This window comes from Puma concolor, chromosome B2, assembly GCF_028749965.1.
Source record: "Puma concolor isolate L17-30 chromosome B2, mPumCon1.1.hap2, whole genome shotgun sequence".
Lineage (NCBI taxonomy): Eukaryota > Metazoa > Chordata > Mammalia > Carnivora > Felidae > Puma > Puma concolor.
The window spans coordinates 138,241,235-138,269,058 of record NC_141671.1 but is presented as its reverse complement, the minus strand read 5'-3'; the positions used below and the strand labels follow the sequence as shown (position 1 = coordinate 138,269,058).

The window sequence follows — 27,824 nt, the reverse complement described above, 5'->3', positions numbered from 1 at the left end:
GATCTCATGGTTCCTGAGTTCGAGCCCTGCATCCGGCTTTGCACCAACAGTGTGGAGCTGGTTTGGGATTCTCTCCCTCTCTGCTCCTCCCCCACTCTCACGGGTACACGCTCTCCCTCTCTCTCTCTTTCAAAATAAATACAGAGGGGCGCCTGGGTGGCTCAGTCGGTTGAGTGTCCAACTCTTGGTTTCCACTCAGGTCACGATCTTACCGTTCGTGGGTTCGAGCCTCACATCGGGCTCTGTGCTGACAGCGTGGAGTCTGCTTGGGATTCTCTATCCGCCCCCTGCTAGCTCCCTCTCTCTCAAATAAATAAGCTTTAAAAAATTAAAAATAAATAAGTAACCTACAGGTAAAATAGGAGGAAAAAAACATGCTAAGGAGGGTGGTGGAAGTGGGGAGAGGAGAGCTATACATTCAAACACGTCAACGTCTTAAAGGAGAAAAGCTGTAGAAATGTTCCAGATTAAAAGAAGCTAAAGAGGGGCGCCTGGGTGGCGCAGTCGGTTGGACGTCCGACTTCGGCCAGGTCACGATCTCGCGGTCCGTGAGTTCGAGCCCCGTGTCGGGCTCTGGGCTGATGGCTCAGAGCCTGGAGCCTGTTTCCGATTCTGTGTCTCCCTCTCTCTCTGCCCCTCCCCCGTTCATGCTCTGTCTCTGTCCCAAAAATAAAAAAAAAAAAAAAAAAAAAACGTTGAAAAAAAAGAAGCTAAAGAATATGATGCGTAAGACCAAAGATGATCTTACAACGCAAGGTGAGAAACGCTAAAAAGGACACTGTTAAATTAGCTGGCAGAATTTGAATAAGTATGGTACTTTATATACTACTGTAATAATGTAAATATATGATACTAATAACCATTCTCTGGATATAAAAGGGAGTATCTCAGGGCCCCTGGGTGGCTCAGTCGGTTGAGCGTCCAACTTCAGTGCAGGTCATGATCTCGCGGTTCGTGAGTTCGAGCCCCGCGTCAGGCTCTGTACTCACGGCTCAAAGCCTGGAGCCTGCTTCAGATTCTGTGTCTCCCTCTCTCTCTGCCCATCCCGTGCTTATGCTCTGTCTCTCTCTGTCTCTCAAAAATAAATAAATAAATGTAAAGAATATTTTTTAAAAAAAGGAAATATCTCTAACCTTAGGAAATAACATAAGTATTTAAGAGGAAATGATGACTATAACTTATCTGCAAGAGGCTCAGAAAATTTTTCATCTCCTGCCTATGTAAGACATAACAGGAACTTGCATGCTGGTTTTTGGGTTTTCTTAACACAGAGAACAAAAAACTAAATAAAGAGGCAAATGAGGTAAAATGCTAACAATATATGAATCTAGATTAAGGGTAATTAGGTGTTTCCTGTACTTGTTTTTTTATTTTTGCAACTTTCTGTTAAGTTTGAAGTCATTGTTCAAAAAAAAAAATCACTCAAGGATGGGCTAAATAGAAAAAGGTGACTAAAAGGTACAAAATTTACAGTTATAAAAGAATCAAGGAGATTATTAATAGGAAAACTACTCTCTCCCAAACCCCCAAAAAGAGACACAATTCAGGGAGAGGGGAAGATAAAAGAACAGAAGTTCTGGAGACAGACTGTGTTTAAATATCAGGTGCACCACATCTAGTACTGGGCCCTTGGGCAAATTTCCTGAAGTTTTGTTCTGAATGTCCTCACCTGAAACATAGGTCACCTTTAGTACTTCCTGCTAAGGTTTCTTAGGAGGAAGTATCAGCCAGCTATCTATAAAACAATAAAGCAAAAATTCTAATGGGTTTTTTCCCTCATTGTCGTCAAACAGAACTACTTAAGCATAATCTTTTTTTTTTTTTTTTACCAATTCCAAAAATGATCTATAAATTGCAGGAGATTTTGAAATTTGAAAAATTGGAAAATGACCTTCATAAAGACAATGTCCAGAGATGATCACTATTAAGTAACTGTGATAGCTTTTTCTGGGTAAGTTATTTAATAGTCTTCGAAACTATGATATAATGGCTGCATAATTTCTTTTTGCCTCCCCCTATTGTTAGACAATTCGTCGGTCCCAATTTTTCACCACCACACTCTGCATCAAATATTCACCTGTATAAATCACTGTCCAAACCCCTGACCAGGTTTGAACAGAAGAGGGCAGTATTGAACAGCTTTCGGCTCTCCCAAACTGGAAACCTTGCAAATTTCCTAGACCAGAAGATTCAAAAATCTACCATACATAAGGCTTAGGTGCCTTTTCAAATTCTGTATAGTTGAATGCCATGTTATACCTACATTACCTCTTTGACTCCCATCACAGATACCGAGGGGGAAAACGGGGCACAAACACCTTGGGTTGGTTCCCTCCCTCTCCTTTTCTTTATTTGCACCATGTGAGGATCCAGATCCTTTACCCCATTTTGGACCAAGGGCAAGTCTAACGCGGCCACAGCCTTTCTGTGTTGAACTCCTTCCCCTGCTTTCCCAGCCAGGCTGTACGCAGTAAAATGAAATCACCGCGCGTTTCCCAGATGCTGCCTGAAGGGGGAGCTCTCCAGACACGACCATCCTCATTCCCATCCTTGTTCTAGCATGGGGTTAGCGGAAACCTTTTCACAGGTATTTTTAGGTGCTGTCTGCATGCCGGTTCTGAAAGAGTTAAAGATCACAGCATGGGGAGCAAGGCTGCTGGCCTGGAGGAGAGGACCACAAACCAGCAGGTTTGGCTGCTGGGAGTGAAGGCAGCTGGTGAGAGACAGAAGGCCAGGGATAATAACCTAGGAAACACAGGCCAGTGTGTGCGCCGAACCCAGGCTCGGCACAGTAAAATCCATTCAAAACGACACTCAGAAACGTTTCATTAATAAATTTACTTTTAAATGACTTCAAAACCTCCTCTACTATAACTTTCAACTCATCAGCTCCGTACAGGATCATCTGCTCTAGATTTGTCGGATTGGACAGGAAGAGGAAAATCAAAAAGCCCCCGCTCATCGAAGCATCACTGATTGGGGGGATACACGTTCCTGGTGCCCAAAAAAGTCCTTCCCCAGAAACCAGTTTTAGAGTAGGCCTTTCTGATGTCACATGTCAGTACCGTATCACTCATGGGGGATTTTGAACTGCCCAAATTACCCACTTTGAACACACTGCTGTTAATCCAGCTAGTTTCTCAAATGCCCCAAAAAAGCCCAAACACCGTGTTCGCTTATCCACTGCCGCGGGGACTGGGCTAGAACCCCCCGCATTCTTACCTGGCATCAAAGACCGCACACAGGCTTGGAGAGGAAGCCGGTTAATGTGTCCACTGGAAAAGCCTCCAGGAGGGAGAGCTGGCACAGGCGGGTTCCCCCCTCACCCCACAGCCACTCACAAGGACGAGGACTGACTACAGTGCTCGCCATGGTCCACACACTCATGAGAACCACGTTTCACACCACTTTGGCGGGTACACGGCTTGTGTTGACGTGTTTTCCCACGTCGACCATCAGTGGGAACAGCGTCACAGAAGTCTTGTTTCTCAAACAGACATTGCCGCAGAAACCATGCATTTCTATTCCCTTTGTCTGGAAGGAGGCCCTAATCATGTGCCCGTGTGAGAGGGTGCATCTGTTGAAAACATTACATTGGAAATGCAAAGGATGCTTTTAAAAACTTTTTTCAATGTTTATTTTTGAAGGGGAGAGGCACAGAATGTGAGCAGAGGAGGGGCAGAGAGGGAGGGAGACAGAATCCAAAGCAGGCTCCAGGCTCCGAGCTGTTAGCACAGAGCCTGGTGCGGGGCTCGAACTCACAAGCCGTGAGATCACTCACCTGACTGAGCCGCTCAGGCGCCCCAAATAAATTTTTTAAATTTATTTTAGTGATCCCTACAACCAACGTGGGGCTTGAACTTAGGAACACAGAATCAAGACTACACGATCCTCTGACAGAGCCAGCCCAGGTACCTCAGAGAAGATGATGTTGAAAAATGATGGGGGAGCCTGGGTGGCTCAATCAGTTAAATAAATGTCTGACTCTTGATACTAATTTTGGCTCAGATCATGATCTCACGATTTGTGAGATCCAGCCCTGCCCCAGGCTCTGTGTTGACAGCGTGGAAGCTGCGTGGGATTCTCGCTCTCCATCCCTCTCTCTCTGCCTCTCTCCTGTGTGCTCGCTCTCTCAAAATAAATAAATTCTAAAAAATTTAAAAAATAAATATGACGTACATCAGGCACCTGGGTGGTTCAGGTGGTCACGCGTCTGACTCTTTTTAAAATTTTTTTTTTTCAACGTTTATTTATTTCTGGGACAGAGAGAGACAGAGCATGAACGGCGGAGGGGCAGAGAGAGAGGGAGACACAGAATCGGAAACAGGCTCCAGGCTCTGAGCCATCAGCCCAGAGCCTGATGCGGGGCTTGAACTCCCGGACCGCGAGATCGTGACCTGGCTGAAGTCGGACGCTTAACCGACTGCGCCACCCAGGCGCCCCAGTGTCTGACTCTTGATTTCGGCTCAGGTCACGAACTCAGTTTCATGGGTTTGAGACACAAGTCAGGCTCTGCACTGATGGTGTGGAGACTGCTTGGGATTCTCTCTCTCTCTCTCTCTCTCTCTCTGCCCCTCCCCTCTTTCTCAAAATAAATAAACTTAAAAAAAAATGATGTACAAGGTGTTTTCATGCACTTAATTTTCTGAATATGCCCTAGAAGGAAAACCCTTAGGTGACCCGACACAGTAGATCAATGCTGGACACAAAAGAAACTGCCAGTACAGCTTCTGGAAGCTGTCCTACCAGCAGAGACTTTGGGCAAGCTTGTTTGTCTTATGTTTCTCTAAGACAAATGAAGTGATATCCTTAACAAGCGCAGACAGTGAAATGGAGAAGAAATGTGACACCCAGTAGTACTTATTTTCTGGAGCGAACACCCATAACTATAGTTTCATTTTTAAAAGCATAAGCCATTATTCTCTTTACTACAACATAGGAAAACTTGTAACAGAGCTTTAATAATAATCTCCTATGTATTTCTTAATATTTTGTAAAACTTTGTCATAGTAAGCCCTCTCAAAGTTAAACAAAAACAAGAAGTCTATGGACCGGGGAATATTAATGAAGTCAAACAAATTGAGAATAGATGAAAAGTATCTTTAATGATGTCTCAAGGAAGAAAACTTGGGGGTGTCTGGGTGGCACAGTCAGTTATGTGGTGGACTCTGGATTTACGCTCAGGTCATGATCTCGCAGTTCGTGAGATCAGGCCCCACACCAGGCTCCACACTGACAGTGCATGGAGGCTGATTCTGCTTCTCTCTCTCCCTCACTCTCTCTCTCTGAACCTCCTCCACTCACACTTGCTCTCTCTCAAAATAAACTTTAAAAAGTTAAGAAAGAAAGAGAGAGAGAAAGAAAGAGAGAGAGAGAGAGAGAAAGAAAAGAGAGAAAGAAAGAGAAAGAAAAGAGAGAAAGAAAGAGAGAGAGAAAGAAAAGAAACAAAGAAAGAAAAAGAAAAAAGAAAAGAAAAAGAAAGAAAGAAAAAGAAAAAGAAAGAAAAAGAAAGAAAGAGAGAGAGAGAGAGAAAGAAAGAGAAAGAAAAGAAAAGAAAAGAAAAGAAAAGAAAAGAAAAGAAAAGAAAAGAAAAGAAAAGAAAGAAAGAAAGAAAGAAAGAAAGAAAGAAAGAAAGAAAGAAAGAAAGGAAGGAAGGAAGGAAGGAAGGAAGGAAGGAAAACTTGAAAGCATTTCATGTATAGAAACCCACTTTGGTAGACAATGATTATAGCTTTTTAGGTGTCACTTTCTACTAAACAATGTTTAATCTCCAGATAAATGTCCAGTTAGTCGATCCCAATTTTATGAAATCAGTCACAAGAGATCTATATTGTGCATGGGCCAATATACATTTTCCTTGTGAAAGTAACAATCCCCCAACTTCCCAAGTTTCAAAAGGGACATGATCCCCAAAAAGTCACAGTGCTATTGTGGATGCTGTGTTCCTCACAGACACCCCACTCCAATGTCCATATATGCAATCAACAGTTCCAGAACCCAAAACCTGCAGAGTCTCTTTTCACTCTTCCAAATACTTAAGAGATTAAGACATAAAAGTATAACTTGTTCCTTTTAGTTTAGAATTTTAAAGGAAAAAAAAAGTCTCACCTACTGCAAATTTTCAATGCTTTTATCCAAACGTAGCTCTCAAATTTCCATGGCACAACTACTGTGATTTTTTGGTCAGAGAAAAAGTGCAATATTGCAAAAGCTACAACATTAACTGAACCAGCGCGCTGTTCCCCAGGCACATCGGGCCTGCTGGCTGCTGACATCTGGATCTGGTTAACTCTCTCCTACGATCTGCAACATTGTCCTGGAGTTTTTCCAGAAATTCTCTACATTCTAAATCCTTCCCTTATATCCTACACACCCACTCCCCTTGTTCTAACGCTCATTAACCACAAAACCTCAAAGGGGAGATGTTTAAGTGAGATTAAAACTCAGAGAGGCAAAACCCCGTATCGGAGGCATACAGGTGAGTCACCATTGGCCTTGGCCTCAGTAGTGATGTTCAATGGTTCCTTATACATCTGGGCAGGTGAAAACAGGGGTAACACTGAACCAGTACTAACATCCCTTACACAGTGAGAAAGAGGCTCTTTACAAGGTACTCTACAGCTGTGCTTTTTCGTAGCTACGGAACACCAAGAAAAGCTTAGTTTTCATCTTAAAAAGAGGGTTAAACAACCACTTTGTGCAGGATTCTCGCGGGGCATAAGGATAACTGCCACACAGATCGGGCAGTTGGCAAGTCGCAGGTGCTTCTGGTGTATACCAAAAAGCCTCCATGGGAGACACAAGCAGCCACGTGGAAGCTTCTCTTGTGATCTTGTAGTATGATTTGCATAGAGAAAGGCATTTTAAATCATCTAGAACTTGCATGAATGTTGGGATTCTTCCTTTCCCAGTTTACTTTAGAGATAAAGAGCAATGCTGTCCTAATTCCTCATGATAATCTACAGTTAGTCTCAATAATGTGCATGAGTTAGAACAAATAGGGAAGATATTTTCCAAGTACCTTTTGAAATTCAAAAAACGCTTCTTTTCCTGGCATACCATTAATAGGTTGGTGGGGAGAAGACACTACCATTAATAGGTTGGTGGGGAGAAGAACATCATTGTATCTGATCACATATTTGCTAGTTTTTTTTTTTTTTTTTTTAACGTTTATTTATTTTTGAGACAGAGAGAGAGCATGAACAGGGGAGGGTCAGAGAAAGAGGGAGACACAGAATCCGAAACAGGCTCCAGGCTCTGAGCCGTCAGCACAGAGCCCGACGCGGGGCTCGAACCCACAGACTGTGAGATCATGACCTGAGCCGAAGTCGGACGCTCAACCGACTGAGCCACCCAGGCGCCCCTGCTAGTTTTTTTTTAAGTTAAAAAAAATTATTTAAGTAATCTCTACACACAACATGGGGCTCGAACTCACAACCCTGAGATCAAGAGTTGAGCGCCCCTCTGACTGAGCTGGCTAGACAACCCCTATTTTCTAGTTTTTAAGCGAGGGGTTGCTCATGTGGTGATGAGGGTAAGATATCAAGAAAGACAAAGTATGTAATGTGAATATGCAATCATTTTACAATTCAAGTTCTGCTGCCTTCATCTCACTCGTCTGTGTATGGGCAGTGGGGGAGAGTAACAGCCCTTAAGGGACAGCTTTTCCCTGCTTCCAGAAAAGGAAACTCATTCCTAAGCACAAAAATATTATCAGTCCAATCCCTTCCTGTTCATTGTGAAATTTAAATGCTCCGTGCATAACGTAGTACTGCAGAGGACTAGAACTCTCTTTCACATTATTTAGATGAGTAATCTGATATTTAATTAACACTTAAGGCCAGTTTTAAAAGCCTTCGTTGCTTTTCAAGATTCTGACCAACTGAAGACTAGTCACTATAAATCTTCCTTATCAGGTTAACTTTTAAAGGAAAAAAAAAAAATGACAGTTCAAACTCCCTGTTATTTCTACTTCATCCACCACAAAATGTTTATTCGCTGTTCAATTTTTGGAGGTAAGAATTTCTGTACACCTCCTGGCACGAAATTTTGCCACATCCTCCATACCAACATGATAATAGAATTTAAGCTCAGAAAGTCATCAATCCAATTGCTTGAAGCTGCCTTTAAAAATAGTGCTTCCAACTATTTCTGTTCATTTGTCTATCTATGGGGATTATCTGAACCAGTTTTTAGAAGCCCTACATGTACCCCAAGTTTGTTACCTATTAATTACTTTGAAAAACACCTTCCTTTCCCGTAAGAAACTCGCCAAGTGATAAACCAGATAGGGAATATACTAAAGATTGTGCTACACGCAAAGAGCACCCAAAAGAAAGTTCTAATCACAGGACCCCACCCCCCAGCTGTGACACCCTACAAACCACCCTTCCAGGCAGCCTCTCTCAGGGTTTGGGATTTCTAGGTTTCATTCACAGTAAAGTCACGAGCTAGAAAAAATTAAAAATTTTGTTTTCAATTTATTTTATTTTGTATAGTCTATTCGATGATAGATCTTAGGTATCTCGTAAGCCCTCATGCTATAGAAATGGTAGAAAGGCTTACAGTATTAACTTGAGGAAGGAATTCTGAGGAAATCTCCAAGTAAACAAGCTAATCTATAGGAAGTGAGAGCTATTTTTAGTTTTGCTACACTTTCACATTCATTTAAAATTCCACAGAAGAACCAGGCTTTGCAGAAGCAATTATATTGAGAAAAATGTAAAGTCTAGAAATTCTATACTGCCCTTTTAAGAAAATGCGTAGATTTGGTGAGTGGTCTCAAATAGCAACGAGCTGATCTTAGAAATCTAAATTAGCAAATGGGAGTTTTTTTCTTCCTGATGAGGGGTAAAGGGAGAGAGAAGGAGAAAACAGGCAGGTTCCAAAGGAGTCAGGCTACAGTACAATTGGATTAATGATCAAATAAATACAATTTAGAAAAGTTGTCAGTACCTTCTCCAAGTCTGAGAAGTTATATATATATATATTATATATATTATATATATATATATATATATATATAACTCATTTGCTAGGGGTAGGAATTAAATATCAGAATTCATGCTCACAACTAGATTTCTAGAAAGGACGCTTTAAAACCATACATTCTTACTATTAGTGCCTAAATGCTGCTACCTGCTAGCCCATCAACCTTGTACCATGTGTTCATTAAAGCCATCATTTAAACCACAGCTAACATCTTAGCCCCGCCCCCACCCCATCAATCGCCAAGTGCACCTTCACTGAAAGTTTCTAATAATCAGGTCAAAAGGCCAAATAGCGTGATTATCTCAAGACCAGGAATTTACTTTTTTATGGCTACAAGAGATTAGGTTAGGCTTTCACACCGATTTTTCCAATGCGCCCCCATCTACCACGTCTCTCTCTTCAGCTGGTGCTGTTCTCCCGCCCCTGAAAAACTACACTGAGAATCTCCCCTAAGTACCTACAGGAAGACTCCCGCCGAGGCGAAAGGAAAACGCCGGGTGTGTCGGGTTCTTGCTGAGCCAGAGAGCGAATGCTCTTCTGATTGGCATTCGTGTCCGTCTGCCGACCTTCCCATCGGTGTGTTCAGCCACGGACCTCGAAACTCTCCACCCAAACGCAGGTGAGAGGCGAAGGGCGCACGTATTCCACCTGCTACGGGGGCAGAACGCAACGGCCCGGCTCCCGCCTTACCTGTGATGGTGATGATGCCCAGCATAGTTACTAGCACACCCGCAGGTGACAACAGCGGGTCCTGGCCGGCCTTTGGCGGCGGGCTGACGCGCCACGCGGTCTTGCCAACCCCGTGCGGCCTCGCTGCGATCAGAAAGGAGTAACCGCCAAGCCACCCTCAGAGGATCCGGGACAACGAAAGGTGCCTTCGGAGCTGCGGCAGAAAGGGGCCGAGGATGCATCGCGCCCGCTAATTATAGGAGGCCCCAGCCCCGGCCGCCCACCCAGCGGGGGGGGGTTGGGACCCCGCCCCCGGCGCGCGCTGGGACTTGGCACAGCGCGGGCGTCACGTGCTTCATTTTAAAGGCGAGGAGCCCTCCCCCGCGCTGGTCTCCGTTAATGGTCAGCGAGGCTCTGCAAAGCGACCCGGGGAGGGTTTAAAAGTTGCTGGGATGCATAACCCAGAGTCAGCAACATTTTATCAGAGCCGTTACTTCATTCCTGGCGCTGATTTACGACTTCTGTGTCTCAGCTTTTAGCCTTACTTAAAGCAAATAACCGCACAGATACTACGTTCTACGGCCAGTTTTTACAGCACGTCCTGTATCCTCGTTTGTGTGAAGGCTGATGAGGTGCAAAGCACTGTTTGCTTTTTAGCACCTAGAATATTTCATATTTTCACCATGTTTGACACACACAAGGTGCGCTGATCTGGGGATGGCCACTGATCTCGGCTGTTCCATTTCTTGGTCTTTGAGATGGGCGGTTACAAGGCAAACTCTGTGTCCCCAACACTGGGTCGAGGAAACTTTTTTTTTTTTTAACATTTTTATTTACTTTTGAGAGACAGAGACAGCGTGTGAGCAGGGGAGGGGCAGAGAAAGAGGGAGACACAGAATCGGAAGCAGGCTCCAGGCTCCGAGCTGACAGCATAGAGCCTGACGCGGTGGGGGTGGGGGCGGGGGACTTGAACCCACCAACTGTGAGATCATGACCTGAGCTGAAGTTGGACGCTCAACCGAGCCGCCCAGGCACGCCCCTCGAGGAAACTTTTAAAAAGCCCAAATACTTGAGCAATAGGTCTGTATTTTATTTTTATGATATAAGTTAACTAAATTTTTAGATCAAACTATGCCATCTTCCAAAATATAGACACTGTCGTATCTCTAATATACAAGCAACGCTGCATGGAAATCGGTCAGAACCTACATTAAAAATTCTGAAAATTTCAGGCAGCCCTGAATTCTTAACATTTTTTTCCCCTGAAACTTTAGAATGTTCTACATAAAAACACAAGATAAGTGATAAACAAGTCTTACAATTCTGACCCTCTTTTCTATGCCAATATTCTGTTAGGGTAGGTCTGTGTAGGCTCCCTGGCTGTGCCGCCTCCTTTTCCCCCTTGTACTATTTATCACCACATGCCTTGCCTGCCTGGCCCCCTTTACCACAGGCTCTTCCCCTGGGCAAACATAAGAACGGTTTACTATTGCTCTTCTCTTCAGACGGAGAAGCTCAGATCTTGTTCATTACTGGGTGGGGGGGCAGAGAGAGGCCTGGGGTGGACCAGAGTGGGCAGAGTAAAGAGAAGGGTGGGGGAGAAGGGTCGAGAAAAAGCTGAGCACAGAGATGCTGGCTGGAACTTAGTTGCTTCTGCTGGCCACCAGGAGGCGCAACACACCAGGGTCAGGCCTAAACTGAGCAGAGTTAAGGCGGCAACGTTCCCAGCAATCAAGCCCTGTTAACCAAAATCAGTTTCAGCCTCTCCACTGACCGGGCTTCTCTCTTCTATCCCAGCAAACACCCAGCCTGGCCGTTAAGGGCCCGTGGGAACAGGGAGTGATGAGCTCCTTGTCCTAACGGCTGGGATCTGATTCCCAAAGCAAGCCACTTTCTAACCTTTCAGCTTCTCTAGAGGACTCTTAACTCGGGTTCACAAATAGCTTCAATTATACTGAGAGTCTGGTGTGTGTGAAATACTGCCGGTGGAACGGTCCGGTCCCTCTGTAGTGCACAGTTAAGGGGTCGGGTCACAGCAGCTCTGTATTTCTCCCCTCTCCCCGCCTACACCTGCAGCCCCAGCGCTGGGGAGTCCTGGCTGTAACAGATCATGGATAAAAGAGACTCTGGAGGCTGCACTGGTGGTCTGTTACATTAAATGACTGGTCTACAGCCTTCCTAAGCATGTGTATCAGTCCAAACAGTGTGTCCCCCGTCCCTCCCGCCCCCATGGAGCCCACACCACTTCTTCAACTGTCCCAGGAGCCCCAACTACCTCGGGGACCTCTGGTCTCAGTAATACCTCACTACTCAGCACTAACTGTTGGGGACAGCACATGGCCATCATCTGCCACCTCTGAAATACACATGTCCCACTTATGGGTATGTCTTGTTGATTCTGACCTTGCTTAACTGTGCTACCAGCTCCTTTCCTTCCTGGAAGTCTAACTTCTAACAGAAGGACCGGCACCAGAAGCTCCATGAGCTGGACTGGAGGAAACTTCACTAGTTACAAATTTAAGGCCCCAAACAACACTTGCAAAGATAAATGGAGGGGCGACTGGGGGGGGGGGGGCAGGGCTCAGTCCGTTGAGTGTGTCCGACTTCAGTTCAAGAAGTATCTCACAGTTCATGAGTTCAAGCCCCACATCAGGCTTGTTGCTGTCAGTGCAAAGCCCGCTTCAGATCCTCTGTTTACCACCCACCCCCCAGCTCTGCCCTTCCCCCTCTCAAAAATAAATAAAAATTAAAAAAAAAAAAAGATAAATGTGCTGCTGTTTAATTTTGTTAAGCTTTTTCTTTTAAGACACTGGTAAAGATACTAACACATCTAATCTGCTATTCTTATAGAAGTAGTTAAAACCACAAGGCAGGGGCGCCTGGGTGGCTCAGTCCGTAAGCGTCCGACTTCGACTCAGGTCACGATCTCGCGGTCCGTGAGTTCAAGCCCCGCATCGGGCTCTGGGCTGATGGCTCAGAGCCTGGAGCCTGCTTCGGATTCTGTGTCTCCCTCTCTCTCTGCCCCTCCCCCGTTCATGCTCTGTCTCTCTCTGTCTCAAAAATAAATAAACGTTAAAAAATAATTAAAAAAAACCACAAGGCAGAGAGCAGAGCAAGAAAGGTGGCAAGTTGTTGACTCTCAGCAGATAGTTCTCCTTTGATCTCCACCTCTAAGAGTAACCCAAGGACAGGGCGTGTGTGGCAGCTGCTGGCTAAGCCTCAGTGTGTCTGCATTTACAAAGAAAAGTCATCAATCAGGATGAAAGCAGAAGTAAAGATCAGAACTAGGGTCAGTATACAATGCAGCAAACTTTTTCTTCTGTTATCACTTCCATTCCCTGTTTTTATTAAAGCAAAATTATAGGGTAAGAGACCATCACCCAAAGCACAAATTATGTTCTGGAAGATACTTACCATATCACAAATAGGTAGAGGACAGAAAAGGTGTTTTCCCAAATCTGCATGGTTTGTTCAACAAATCTTTGCCACATTCTGGCTCTGTGTTAATTATGCTGTGCACCCAGGGATACAATTAGAGATTATCCTTGGCCCTGGGGAGGTCATCTGGTGGCAGACACATCCAGAGGCCAAAGTGGGCACACTCTAATGTAGCTCACTTCAGAAACTATCCGAGCTAGCCTCTGACAGCACAGGATGTGTGAAGGGGTCAGCCCTCCCAGTCCTCCCAGGGGGGCACAAAGGCAGACCGTCCACGCAGAGGGAGTGCCGTGAGCAAAGGCAAGAAGGACAGGACAGTTGGTAAATGATGAGTTCCTTACGGCTTCAAGTTCAGAGTACATGGCGAGAACAATGCAAGGGAAGGGACAGAGATGTTAACTGAAATGAGAACGAGAAGTACATATCTGGGGCTTTTGAATTTGAATGACCACTTAATAGCTTTGTAACAAATAACCCCATTAAAAAAAAACGGGCAAAAGGATCTACGTAGACATTTCTCTAAAGTACATACACAAATGTATACACAGTGAGCACCTGAAAAGACACTCAACATCATCAGCCATTAGGAAAATGCCAAACAAAACCATGAGATCCAATTTGCACCCACTAGGGGGGCTAGAATCAAAAAGATGGCCAATAACAAGGAGTGGAGAAATCAGAACCTTCCTACATTGCTAGCGGAAATGTAAAATGGTGTAGCTGCTTTGGAAAACAGTCTAGCAATTGTTCACAATGTTAAACATAGATTTACCATTATGACCCAGCAACTCTACTCCTAGATACATACCCAAGAGAAACGAACACCTACATCCACACAAAAACTTGCACAGGAATACTGATGACAGCATTATTCACAGTAGCCCAAACTAGAAGCAACCTAAATATCCATCAACTGATGCATGGAAAACTAAGTTAGGTATATCATACAATAGCATGTTATTCAGCAGTAAAAAAGGAATTTAAGTATACATGCTATTACATGGATAAAGAATGAAAAAATTGCTAAGTGAAAGAAACTAGTCACCAAAGAGCACATACTGACATAAATTCACTTTTATTTACTTAATTTATTTTACTTGGGGGGGGGGGGGTGTTGCATGCAAGCTGGGGGAGAGAGGCAGAGGGAAAATCCCAAGCAGGCTCCGTGCTCGGTGCAGAGCCGGACGTGGGGCTCGATCCCACAATCCTGGGATCACGACCTGAGGCAAGATCAAGAGTCAGACGCTCAAAACTGACTGAGCCAACCTGGTGCCTCTAATTCCATTTATGTGAAATATCCAGAATAGGCAAATTGACAGAAAGTGGACTAATGGGTGCCTAGAACCAGAGGGGTGGGGAGAGGGGGACTGACTGCTAACAGGTTTGGGGGTTCTTTAGGAGAGGATGGAAATGTTCTGAAATCCATGGTGGTGCTGGTGGTACAATCTGCCTCGGTCTGGGGGGCAGTGGGGGAGGGAGGGCAGGCCCAGCAGACAAACAGCCTGTAGAAGGACACCATAAGGACACCTCTCCTTCCTGAGAGGGAGGGGACAGGGGCGCATACACCAGAACAAGCACCGATACCACGTTCCTTCACGGCCTCCAAGAGGGCTTGAGTATTAAACCCAAATATGAAACGCGGGGAAATGGGGAGATAGACACCAAACCCAGGTCTCCCCACCACCCCCTTTCACTGCCTTTCCAAGATGGCCGTAACTTGGAGGAGAATCAACCGACAACCATAAGTCGCTTCTTTTTTCCTATGGCTGGAAGAGAGCAGGTGAAATCAAAGAGAGCGTTGTTCACCACTGTGACTCTAAAAGGCTTCAAGGTGATCTAAGGATGAGCTCAAAACTGCAGAAAGAGAGGAACACAGACACTGTCTCAATGACATTAGCAAGTCACATGCAGGATGGGTAGGTTCTCCTGGGCTCTGTCCCCATGCTATATACCCACACAAATACCAGCTAATTGAATCTTATGGTCCAGCTGAATTGGGACATGTTTATATAGACATGGCTATTCTGACTCAGAGTCCTCAACAAATAATCTGAAGAGTTCCTCAAGGGGAATGTTGTAGACACCAAATGAGAGATACAGATTTATGTTTGAGAATGTTTACTGCTTGGGATGGACAATATTTAAAGAGCCGATGTGTCCCACTAGTAGGAAAATGGTGTATCTCATCCCTTCGGTGGAATATTTGGCAAAAACAACATATGTGAAGTAGTTGATAACAAGGAAAATGGCTACATCAATATATAAGTTCACACCTTTATTCAGCATAAAAGCAGGGTATAAACTATATATTGAATATAATCTCAATGTTGCTTTTATTACGTATGTTTTTTTTTAATTTTTTTTTAACGTTTTATTTATTTTTGAGACAGAGACAGAGCATGAACGGGGGAGGGGCAGAGAGAGGGGGAGACACAGAATGGAAGCAGGCTCCAGGCTCTGAGCCATCAGCCCAGAGCCCGACGCGGGGCTCGAACCCACGGACTGCGAGATCGTGACCTGAGCTGAAGTCGGACGCTCAACCAACTGAGCCACCCAGGCGCCCCAACGTATGTATTTTTGAGAGAAAGAGCACATACGTGAGCGGGAGCAAGGCAGAGGGGGAGGGGGAGAGAGACTCCTAAGCCCACTTGGGGCTCAATCTCCTGACCCTGAGATCATGACCTGAGCAGAAATTGAGAGTCAGATGCTTAACAGAGAGAGCCATCCAGATGCCCCGCAATTTTGCTTTTTAAAATTCATATGTACCAAAAAGAATTAAAAGAAAAGAAAGAGAAGAAATAAGATAAAATAAAATGCATATGTACCTGAGGCTGAGGAAGAAAACCCAGAAAGAAAAACAACAAAAGCCAACCACAGTGGAATGATGGGCAATCTCTATCTCAGTATTTTCCTACATTTTATAAATCTTCCACAGCTTTGTTGCTTTTATGGTCAGAATGCGAGCATATTAGATGCCTGGCTCTGGGTTGGACAGGGTGGTCCAGCACTCCCAGACCTTGAATCTAGGAGTACTTCTGATATTCTATAAAAGAAAGCACAGTGGTCCAAATGATCCTGATCTTCAACTCTCCAACCACTGGAACATATAAATTAGCGAGCTAAAAGCACATTAAATTTTCAGTGTGATCTTTTAAAAATTATGAAGTAAGAAAAACGTGCCTTACTACCAGATCTGGTCGGATACATGAACAGGAATCAATCATCTCCTGAATGCCTTGTGTTCAAATCTTCGATTCATCCTAAGCCTGAATATCTCTGTCTTTGGTATTGCCCAAAAGTAGAGTCTGAAAAGCTAGCTTCTAGTTCTGCTTCTGCTAACTATATGGCTAGGGGCAAAGTATTTAAGTCTCTGGGCTTCAACTGATTGGGGGAATAAATATGTCACCCAAAGTAATATTATTCTGAGGTTAACACCAGCACTATTGAGTATATTTTAGAAGCAGAAAAAATGTTAGCTATTAACATTTATTAATATTTATCACTGTACGGGGCGCCTGGGTGGCGCAGTCGGTTGAGCGTCCGACTTCAGCCAGGTCACGATCTCGCGGTCCGTGAGTTCGAGCCCCGCGTCGGGCTCTGGGCTGATGGCTCAGAGCCTGGAGCCTGTTTCTGATTCTGTGTCTCCCTCTCTCTCTCTGCCCCTCCCCCGTTCATGCTCTGTCTCTCTCTGTCCCAAAAAAAATAAATAAACGTTAAAAAAAAAAAAATTTAAAAATATTTATCACTGTAAACCATGCATCTCTCAACAGGGGTGATATTGCTTTCAATGGAAAGAAAACTGGTTCATGAGGAGGAGGCTATGTGTATATGAGGCATAGATAGATAGATAGATAGATAGATAGATAGATAGATAGATAGATAACCTAAACCGATACACAATTCATCTATGCTATTCAAATTTTAGGGGGTGCACTAGGAAAATATCTAAAAACATTCCTTTCTGGGGTGATAATGAAAAGAAGGTTGAGAAATAGTCTTTAATACAGATAAGCCGCATTTTAAAGAATTCTTTGAAAAATATTTCTGGAAAGGCAAGAGTGCTACTTTGTCATCAGTTTCTCAGAAATGCATGGTAATAAGAGAAGTATCATCTCGTGCTAGAAGTAATCATTCTGAGCACCTTTTCCTCTCGCTTTTCCAGAGAGGATCTTAATTTGCTTGGAGTCTTAACCAAAAGGAATCGGGGGGGGGGGGGGGGGGAGGGCAGGGTGGCCAGGGGGACAAGCTGAAGGTAGACTCGGAACAATAATGGTTATTTACCCCCCCCCACCCCAAGAACCTGCTGGCATTCCGCATCTGTCCTCCTGAATCACGGTGTGAATCCCCAAGCAAGCAACATATACAACTTCCGACTTTCTAATAGCCGCATCAAAATGAATCTGAAAAAATGAGGTTAACCTAGTATCAACATAATATTACGGCAACCTGTACTCAATATGAAAAATCACTAATGAGATAGTTTACATTCCTTTTTTTTTTTTTTGTACTAAGTCTTTGAAACCCAGTATGTATTTCACTCACAAAGCACAACTCAAACAGGATTAGCAAAATGTTCAAGTGCTATGTGGCTGCAGCACAGCTCTGAAACTACAAAATACTGAATGTTCCCCTCTTTCTGTGACTTTTCCAATGACAATCCTATCCTGCTTTAATCTCCTAGCTTTCTGGACAGAAATTACAAGACACCCAATCACAGAATTGCCCTCACTACTTCAGGGTCCAGTTTAGAGTTGACCCTCTCCACTCTCCTAGAATTATCTAGCATTAGCCCAGATCCTATAACAAGGCCCTTCCACTTCCCGATTACAAAGACTTCCATGCAGGAATCCTCCCTTGGTTTAGCACTTAAATAAATCTAACTTGGTTGGACTACAGACGAGTTCCTGGTGGCCTCAATGTGGCAAGGAATTAAATTCCCATTGATGGATTTAGTTGGTACACCTGTCTTTTTCGTCATCTCTTAATTTGTTAATATATTTGAGTTAACGTTTCAATCTATTACTTTTCCCACCAACTTTCATTATAATCATACACAATGAAAAAGTGCTTTCAATGATTTGTTTTCATCTAAAAGGTCAACTTACTAGTATATTTAGACCGGCTTCAAAAATAAATGCAAAGCAAAAATTGACATTTGCAGCAGAAATATATTTAATCGTGTAGTCACATGAATTACAATTTAGTTGCAAAGATGACTTTTTTTTACAAATCTAGAGTGTGATAGTTAAAAGCATGTGCTTTTTTTTTTTAAGTCAATGTAAAATTTACCGCTCAGATAAAGAGTAAATTCTGGATGACAGCAGGTTTAACTTCTACTCCCTCTAAGAAACATACTCCTGGATCACCAAGATTTAATGCATAAACTTCAAGGTCAGGAAAAGACAGAAAACATAAGAAATTTGACGTGGTAACTGGTTTGACCCCTCAATATACCTGTGTCCTAAACTATCAGTGGAAAAAGTAATTCAACTTACGCTATAGAAATCGCCTTTAAAAGCCTCAGACTGGGGCACCTGGGTGGCTCAGTTGGTTGAGCGTCCGGCTTCGGCTCAGGAGCCAGGGGGCGAGGGAAATAGGAAGTTGTGGGGGGTTAAAAAATTTTTTTTAACATTTATTTAGTTTTGAGAGGGTAGGAGGGGCAGAGAGTGAGGGAGACAGAGAATTCAAAGCAGGCTCTGTGCTGAGAGCCCGATCCTGACCTCAGCCGAAGTCTGTGGATCAACCGACTGAGCCACTCAGGCACCCGGGAAGTTGTTTTCAATGTACAGAAGTTCAGTTTTGCAAGATGAAAATGGTTTTGGAGACGGACAGTGGTGATGGCCGTACACGGGAATGTACTGAATGCCACCGATCTGGGTGCTTAAAAGTGGTTAGGTGGGCAAATTTTGTTATGTGTGTCATTTTTTATTTAAAACAAAAAGACCCTAGGTCTCCCCTCCCACATTCTGCATAGCCAGACGCTCTTCACTTATCTACCCCAGAGGGACTGGAGTGCACCTGAGTCTGGGAGGTGGGGGAACAGACGCTCAAAGGCACACCAAAGCCCACTGTCCTGAAAAGCAAGTGGAGTTTATGCACACAGCTCCCAGACTCTCCCCTACTAGGCTCCAAAGAGGAGACTGAACACTCCAGAAAACAAAAGTCTTCTTGGGGCAATTTGACCAGCCCAAGAAAAGAGATGTTAAGATCAACCAGATCACCTTTCGGGGATGGCCACATTGTCCCAGTAACACAAGTCCTAAACAATTTTTAAACATGACAAAACGGCCCCTGAATCAGACACGTAACAAAAACACCTATTATAAAAGACCAAAAAAAAAAAAGCAATTTGGAAGAGACTGAGGCTATGCAGAGAAATAAACTTTCAAAGAAATCCTCGGAGAGATATTGCAGCCAAGAAAAAACAGGATACTTCAAAAATGAATTGTTTAGGAAAAAAATCAGTTCTTAGAAATTAAAAACAAAAATAACAAAGTTAAATCTAGTCTTAAGACATTTTCCCAGAAAACAGAGCCAAATACAAAGAGATAAATAATGGGAAAAAAAGGTTTTGATTAGGACCATTATCGAAGGTCTAAAATCTGAATAAGAGTAATTCCAAAAAGACAACAAAGAAAAAGAGAGGAATGGATAAAATAATTTCCCAGAAGCGAAGGGCAGGGGTTTCTCGACTGAAAGAACTCCTAAGAACCCAGCTTGTTGGATAAATGGATTCACATGGAGATCCATTGTTGCAAGATTTCCAGAAGACTTTAAGAAACCATGAGCCATCCGAGGGATTAAAAAGCAGATTCCAACAGTGATACACGTATCAAGACAACACTGACAGAATCCTAGTATGTTCGAGTGCATGAATGGAAATTAACACGACTGGGTGGATGTTTAAGGCCCACACTGGACACACATGAGAAAAATGCTTCTCTGTTGTAAAAAGTTCATTCCCTGAGCTTAGACAGTGAGGCCACTAGCTGGTGGCTCTGCAGGAAGCTACCAATGTACAAACTAAAGCATCTTTCATTCATTTGTGACAGGCAATGATTTGGAACTAAGTGGAGGTCATCTTACTGTCATTTTTAGCTACTGCATCAAATCATGCAAGGCTGTGTTGCTTAGGATCACGATGAGTGAATGCCAAAGAGTGACTTTATTCCAACATTAGAAATGCATCAAAGTATTTCTTCCCTCTATTTGGCTTTAGTTCGTTTAGCAACATCCTTGGTAAGAAGCCTCCTTCATTTGCTTCTCCATCAATACTTGTCTCCACTCCAAGCAATTCTTTCAGTACATCATACTTGGTATAAAGCAAACCGAGTTCTCACGTTTTCAAGAGGCTGAGGGGCGCCTGGGTGGCTCAGTCGGTGGAGCGTCCGACTTCGGCTCACGTCATGATCTCACGGTCTGTGAGTTCGAGCCCCGAGTCGGGCTCTGTGCTGACGGCCCAGAGCCTGGAGCCTACTTCGGATTCTGTGCCTCCCTCTCTCTCTGCCCCTCCCCTGCTCATGCTCTGTCTCTCTGTCTCAAAAATAAATAAAAACATTAAAAAAATAAAGAAAGAAAGAAGCTGAGAAATAAACTCCTCTTAAAAAGCAGGAATATTTATTTTTGTTTATTTTTTTAAATTTTTGAATGTTTATTTATTTTTGAAGGAGAGAGAGACAGAGTGTGAGTGGGGGAGGGGCAGAGAGAGAGGGAGACACAGAATCGGAAGCAGGCTCCAGGCTCCGAGCCGTCAGCCCAGAGCCCGACGCGGGGCTCGAACTCACGGACCTCGAGATCGTGACCTGAGTCAAAGTCGGACGCTTAACCGACTGAGCCACCCAGGCGCCCCAAAAAGCAGGAATATTTAAATTGAAACCCAGTTGTGCCTGGCAAGTTTCCATCAAGCACATGCATACTCGAAATACATAATAAGCACTGGCATTTTTCTTTAAACGTGAGACAGCTTATTTTCTCTGGAAATGTTTTGCCTAGAGAAGAAAAGATTAAAGGAAAGACAGGATAAATGTTTTCAAATACTTAGAGGGCTACCATGTGGAAAAAGGAGGTGAGTCCGTTCTATGTAGTTCCAGGAGGCAGTCCTGGGAACACAGCAGAGCAGGTTTAAGCAGAAGAGCCGCCTGTATGGGGGGGCAGAAGCCTGGTCTAGACCACCTCCAAGTTCCCTTTCACTAAGGCCACTAAACCAGATTTTGCAGATCATGCAGGCAGGTGTTCGGGGCTGAACTGTGCCCTCTGCACAGTTAAAGCCTGAAACCCCCAGCATAGCAGAATGCGCCTGTATTTAGGGAGGTGATTAATTTAGAGAGAGATCCCTGTCATGGGCCAAATCCAACCTGACGGCATCCTTATAAAAAGCATGAGACACACAGAAGCCAGGGCTGTGCATACATAGGGGAAAGACTGAACACAGCCACAAGGAGAGCCAAGGAGAGGCCTCGGGGAAACTGAACCTGCTGACACCTTGAACTTGGGACTTCACAGCCTCGAGAGTTGTAAGAAAATAAATTTCTGTTTAAGCCACCTGTTCTGATCTATTTTGTTGGGACAGCCCTCGGAAACTGATACAGCCTGATACAAGGATAACCGCCTTGTGTTTGTCTGTCTCTAAACTCTGGTGTCCATGTTAAGACAGGTGAAAGCAACCAGTTCATTCGATTAACTAAACCTCCTATATGTTCCTCTTCACCAAAAAGAACTGCATACATGTTACTATCACACTACACTGACACTTCAAGGGCAGAAGCAGTTGGTAAACATACAAAGTATGGTATTCAGGAATAAGACTCACTCGACAGAATTTAAACCCAGAGACTGTATCTTCTGGAAGTTACCAAAGCATCCTCCTTTATATAACATAGGGACCTTGTGCTCGAGAATATACCATTGCTGGAACCATCCATCTGGGGGTTGCTATGTTAGGTGAAAACGGGATTGTTTTAGTTTTTTGAAGTTTATTTATCATCTCTCTATCCAACATGCAGCTTGAACTCACGGCCCCCAAATCAAGAGTCCTTCTTCCTCCATGCTCCTCCCTAAATTGGAACCATTTTAAAAATGAGTCAGTCTTTGAGAAAGCATCTAAAAGATTGTCGTTCAATAAATGAAATGGCTAAAATAATGTATTATTTCCAAATGGGCTTAGTCACAATTAAAGAACCATTAACCTTAGGCCACTTCAGTCCCTCCAAGGGAAAGGATCTGAATCTTGGCAACTAACGCAGACCAGCCTATAGACCGTCTCCCCTATGGGTTTCCTCAAGTGGACCACAACGTTGACCCTGCTTAGTGGACTCGACCAGCCTCAAACCTACAGCTATTTATATGTAAGTCTTAAGGTTACTGCAACTTAAGGTTGAATGCCCATCTTCAGGACAAGTAGATATGGAATTTATCACTGTCACCCAGTGGGGACATAACCAATCGTATTATATAATTTCAATCTTCCATAAGGGGGAAAGACATCACCGTGTGGCCACATTTGTGAAGCTACGTATCTTTGTTTTATACCTAAATGATTATCTGTTGAGACATCTTGATTTTCCCCTCTTGAACTTGTTCATTAAATTAAAATTTCAAATATAGAAGTAGACTTTTTTTTTAAGATTTTTTTTTTTTTTACTTTTAAGTAATCCCTACAGGCAATGTGGGGCTCAAACCTAAAACCCCGAGATCAAGAGTGATATATTCCACCGACTGACCCAGCCATGTGCCCCAAATCTAGAAGATGCCTTTTAAGTTTGGACAAAAAGGGGGCGCCAGGGTGGCTGAGTCAGTTAAGCGCCTGACTTCAGCTCAGGTCATGAGCTCTGGGTCCTTGGGTTCGAGCCCTGCATTGGGCTCTGTGCTGACAGCTCAGAGCCTGGTGCCTGCTTTGGATTCTGTGTCTCCCTTTCCCTCTGCCCCTCCCCTGCTTACGCGCACACATGCACCCACTCTCTCTCACTCTCTCTCTCTCTCAAAAATAAACATTATAAAAAATTTTAAAAGAAGATTAGAGGAAAAAGAAAGTGTTTTCACAAAAGGGCATAATGGAATTACCAGGTAGATTCCCACCTGCCCAAGGTCACTTGGGTGTCTTCAGCGGCTAACCCATCATTTGGTTTTCAGTGTTTATATTACTGGTTAATTCTGATGTTACTCGGTCCTAGAATTTCAGAGTTGGCTGAGGATGCTGATTTTACATAGGAAAACTGATGATCAGTGAGATAAGGGGATACATTCAACTCAAGGTGACACACACAAAGAAACAGTGACTAAAACAGTGTCCCCATGTTTCTGTTGCCTAGAATAAACCGAGCATAAAAAGGACCAGAAGTCCTTCCTAGTCCTTTCCTCATACTCCATACCCTGACCACCATTTTTCACGTTAGAAGGAATAATAAAGGTTCATTGCACTGTCAGACTTGAATATAGTTCCAGGAAGAAATTCTTCCCTATAAGGGTTAGCTGTTAGTTAGCTGTTAATTACTAGGAAAAAAAAAAAAAAAAACCCTGGGGCGCCTGGAGGCTCAGTCAGTTAAGCTTCTGACTCTTGATTTAGGCTCAGGTCATGATCTCATGGTTTGTGAGATCAAGCCCCACGTTGGGCTCTCTGCCAGCACCCTGGAGACTGCTTGGGATTCTCTGTCTTGCCCCCTCTCTCTTCCCCTCCCTCGCTCACGTGTGCACACTTGCATGTGTGCACTCTCTCTCTCAAAATAAATAAACATAAAGCAAAAAAACCCTGTGTTTCTTTAAAGATGAAAGCAATAGTTATCTGTCAATGGCATAATTTCAGAGAGGCACTCTAAAAACATCCCTGTAAAAAACATGAATAAAAACCGGTTCCCAGAAACTGCAAACTACAGTACTCTCTTGCTGACGTTCAAGTCTTATTTTATGAGTGTTCCCTCTAGTTTTCAAAACATTACAAAACAGGATACAGCTTGAGAAAATGTCAGGCAATAACACTGTATTCGAACCAAAGCAGGGGTGGGAGGGATGCTCCTCTTTGTCTACTGAGCACTCACGAGGGATAGCATTCCTGAGTCCTCATTTCATCACGATCAACCCCTGGATAATCTAGAGTAAGCACCTGTAAGAACACGGCATGGTGTGCTGGGAAGGATCCAGCTTTGTTAGTGCTGATGCACCAAAGGAAAGGAGGTCTGGGGTAAATCCATTAAGTTGCACAAAGGTGAAAAACTAATAGATCCTCCTCTCTCATGAGTAAATGTTAACTCGTTAGTTAATGTCAACTTAAACATGCCTTCATGTGTTCAAGTATTTGTTGAGCACTTACTATGTATCAGACACTGTTTAAATATTTATTTATTTTTGGAAGAGTGCAAGCTGGGAAGGGCGGGGGGGGGCGGTGGGGGGGAACAGAGGATCTGAAGCAGGCTCTGCACTGACAGGCTGGCAGCAGATGTGGGACCGTGAGATCATGACCTGTGGGACCGTGAGATCATGACCTGAGCTGAAGTCGGATGCTCAACCATCTGAGCCACCCAGGTGCTCCCAGACAGTTCAGACTTGGGGGATTCAGCACTGAACCATATGGACTAGACCTCCCCCCCCCCCCCCAAGAAATCTCTGCCCGTGGTTCCTGTATTTTAGCAGAAGTGGAGGCAAGAGACAGGCATAGTCAACGTGACATGTTGACAACCCAATGTGGGAAAAAATAAAGGAGGAATGGAGGGTAGTAATTTGGGCAACAGGCATGACTTCGTGAGAATACTAACAAGGTACCAATTATGTCATAAATTGAAATAGAAAAGGGATGATGGAATCCTGTTTCTTCACAGTTAAGAATGGGGGGGGGGGGGGGGGTCATCCTCTAACAGAGACTTGGAAAGGATCTTAGGTACTAAACGCCAGAATCTGGCAGGTTTCAAACAGCAAACTTAATAAAAGCTAAGACAGTGACATTAAGCACCATTAGGAAAACGAAATTGTCCATAAGGTTGCAAATTAAGCTTCTAGATAACTTGAGCGATGGATACCCCGTCTTTGTTACGGTATCGGGGAGACGATATCCAGATGCTGTAGCAAAGTGGAATCCTGCAGAATGTAAGAAACACATTCTCTAAAAGACTTCTGTTTTAAGTGACATTTGGGGTTTTCCTGTTTTTACATTTTTCTTGGCGTTTCCCAGGATTGCCTCTGGATCCCAGCAATGACCCTCCTTACCGTTCTGATCAGCTTAACAAAGCTGGCTGCTACTCGGAATGCTGCTGGCTCCAGAGTGGCAAATGTCAGGAGCAGAGCCCCGACTACCGCTCCATTGTCGCTGGTGTAAACATCCTCATTCGGGGCACGTGACCAGTATAAACGCACACGTGAACAAAAATTTAAAAGCAAAAAAAGATTTGTTTATTCACAAAAACAAATGTGACCTGTGGAGACGGAAAAATCATGGCATTCATGTGCTTTATGTTCGCTGTGTCTGCTTTGCAGAAAGGCAAATCTCAAAGAGGAAACAGAAATGACTGCCTTATAAATGATAAGTCCAAATGCATGAAGATCTGAGACAATCAATCGATAATATGCACATGGCAATGAGTGGAGTAGGTACTTTATTTCATAAAAATATATCATCTAAATAAGGAAGGTCTTAAGTTTTTTGATTTTGTAATATTGAATTTTCCCATCTGGAAAAAAAAAATAATCTGTGCAACAGATACTAAGGCTACAATTTTTTTTTTTTTTTTTTGAGTCGGAAAGTTTTAATTTGCAAAAGTTTTAAATCTAAAATTGGATGGACCTGGACCAATCTGTAATGTTTTAAATTTTTTTTTTTTTTTCAACGTTTATTTCTTTTTGGGACAGAGAGAGACAGAGCATGAACGGGGGAGGAGCAGAGAGAGAGGGAGACACAGAATCGGAAACAGGCTCCAGGCTCTGAGCCGTCAGCCCAGAGCCCGACGCGGGGCTCGAACTCACGGACCGCGAGATCGTGACCTGGCTGAAGTCGGACGCTCAACCGACTGCGCCACCCAGGCGCCCCTGTAATGTTTTAAAAATCATTCTTGGGGCGCCTGGGTGGCGCAGTCGGTTGAGCGTCCGACTTCAGCCAGGTCACGATCTCGCGGTCCGTGAGTTCGAGCCCCGCGTCGGGCTCTGGGCTGACGGCTCAGAGCCTGGAGCCTGTTTCCGATTCTGTGTCTCCCTCTCTCTCTGCTCCTCCCCCGTTCATGCTCTGTCTCTCTCTGTCCCAAAAAGAAATAAACGTTGAAAAAAAAAAATTTTTTTTAAAAAAATCATTCTTGCTGAGGCATTTAATTCACAGAAAATCCATAAGCCACAGACTATGAAAAAATGACAGTTTGGGACAGAGAGGGCTCTTTATTTTATTTTTTTTTAATTTTTTTTTTTTAACGTTTATTTATTTTTGAGACAGAGAGAGACAGAGCATGAATGGGAGAGGGTCAGAGAGAGGGAGACACAGAATCCGAAACAGGTTCCAGGCTCTGAGCTGTCAGCCCAGAGCCCGACGCGAGGCTTGAACTCACTGACCGCGAGATCATGACCTGAGCCGAAGTCGGACGCTTAACCAACTGAGCCACCCAGGCGTCCCGAGAGGGCTCTTTAAAAATCTTTTCAACAGAAGCAGATTTTCCATAGAACTAATGGCACTCGTGCAACCACTGTGAATGCTGGGGATAACATGGCATGATAAATTTTTTTTTAAGTTTATTTTGAGAGAGAGAGCGAGAAAGAGAAAGAGAAAGAGAAAGAGAGAGAGAGAGAGAGAGAGAGAGAGCATGTGAACCAGGGAGGGGCAAACAGAGAGGAAGAGAGAATCCCAAACATACTCTGTGCTGTCAGCACACAGCCTGACGCAGGGCTCGATCTCATGACCACAAGAACACGACCTGAGCCGAAATCAAGAGTCAGATGCTTAACCGACTGGGCCACCCAGGCACCCCAAGAGAATTTTCTAATTGGGAAAAGGTTGTGGTTCTACAGAAGCAGTTTTGATAAATGGTAAACCACCCAAAAAGAATTCAGAAGGGGTAAATCTCCAAGGCTAAAGTATTTTGTTGTGAATTTTTTTTTATTTTAATAATTATTTGTTTTCAACTCTGATTGTCTGCTTTCTAAAAGATGGCCCATGAAATTACATAATCTTCAAGTCCTCTACAAAATACCTATATACATATTTAACCCTGCTGCACAGGTTAGCATTTAGGAAGAAGTTCCTTTTTTGTGTCATTTATGGAAAGTTTACAAGGAAACAGGATTCCATTTTCATTCTAGGAAGAAGATTGGTTCTGAATTCCCACTATTCCTGGTTTTAGCAAGAAAACAAGCAAGTTAAGGTCAGAAAATATTTTCACTTCTGGCTCTGTCTAAATATAGTCGGCCACTTTAATTTTTTTTTTAAATGTTTATTTCTGAAAGAGAAAGAAAGAGAGAGAGAGCAAGCAGGGAAGGGGCAGAGAGAGAGAGAGGGGAGACACAGAATCTAAAGCAGGCTCCAGGCTCTGAGCTGTCAGCACAGAACCCAATGCGGGGCTCGAACCCACAACCTCGACATCATGATGTAAGCCGAAATCAGATGCCCAACAGGCTGAACCACCCAGATGCCCCTTGGCCACTTTAAGTTAAAAACCCTCTAGCAGGGGGCACCTGGGTGGCTCAGTCTGTTAAGCATCGAACTTCGGCTCAGGTCATGATCTCCCAGTTTGTGAGTTCGAGCCCCACGGTGAGCTTTGTGCGGA

The 27,824-nt window shown here is 43.8% G+C and overlaps 1 protein-coding gene across 2 annotated transcripts in view; it reads right to left on the bottom strand.

The window, feature by feature from the left end:
* AKAP12 (A-kinase anchoring protein 12) overlaps positions 1-27,824 on the bottom strand; it is a 103,581-nt gene that overhangs the window by 16,496 nt on the left and 59,261 nt on the right. The window contains exon 1 of one of the 2 annotated variants that reach the window (XM_086708124.1): positions 9,682-9,909. The exons of the other annotated variant lie outside the window; for it this stretch is intronic. Within the exon in view, the coding sequence (XP_086564250.1) occupies positions 9,682-9,706 (25 nt within the window). The 5' untranslated portion in view covers positions 9,707-9,909. Of the gene's footprint in view, positions 1-9,681; positions 9,910-27,824 lie in introns of those variants that run through there. 2 annotated transcript variants of the gene reach the window in all.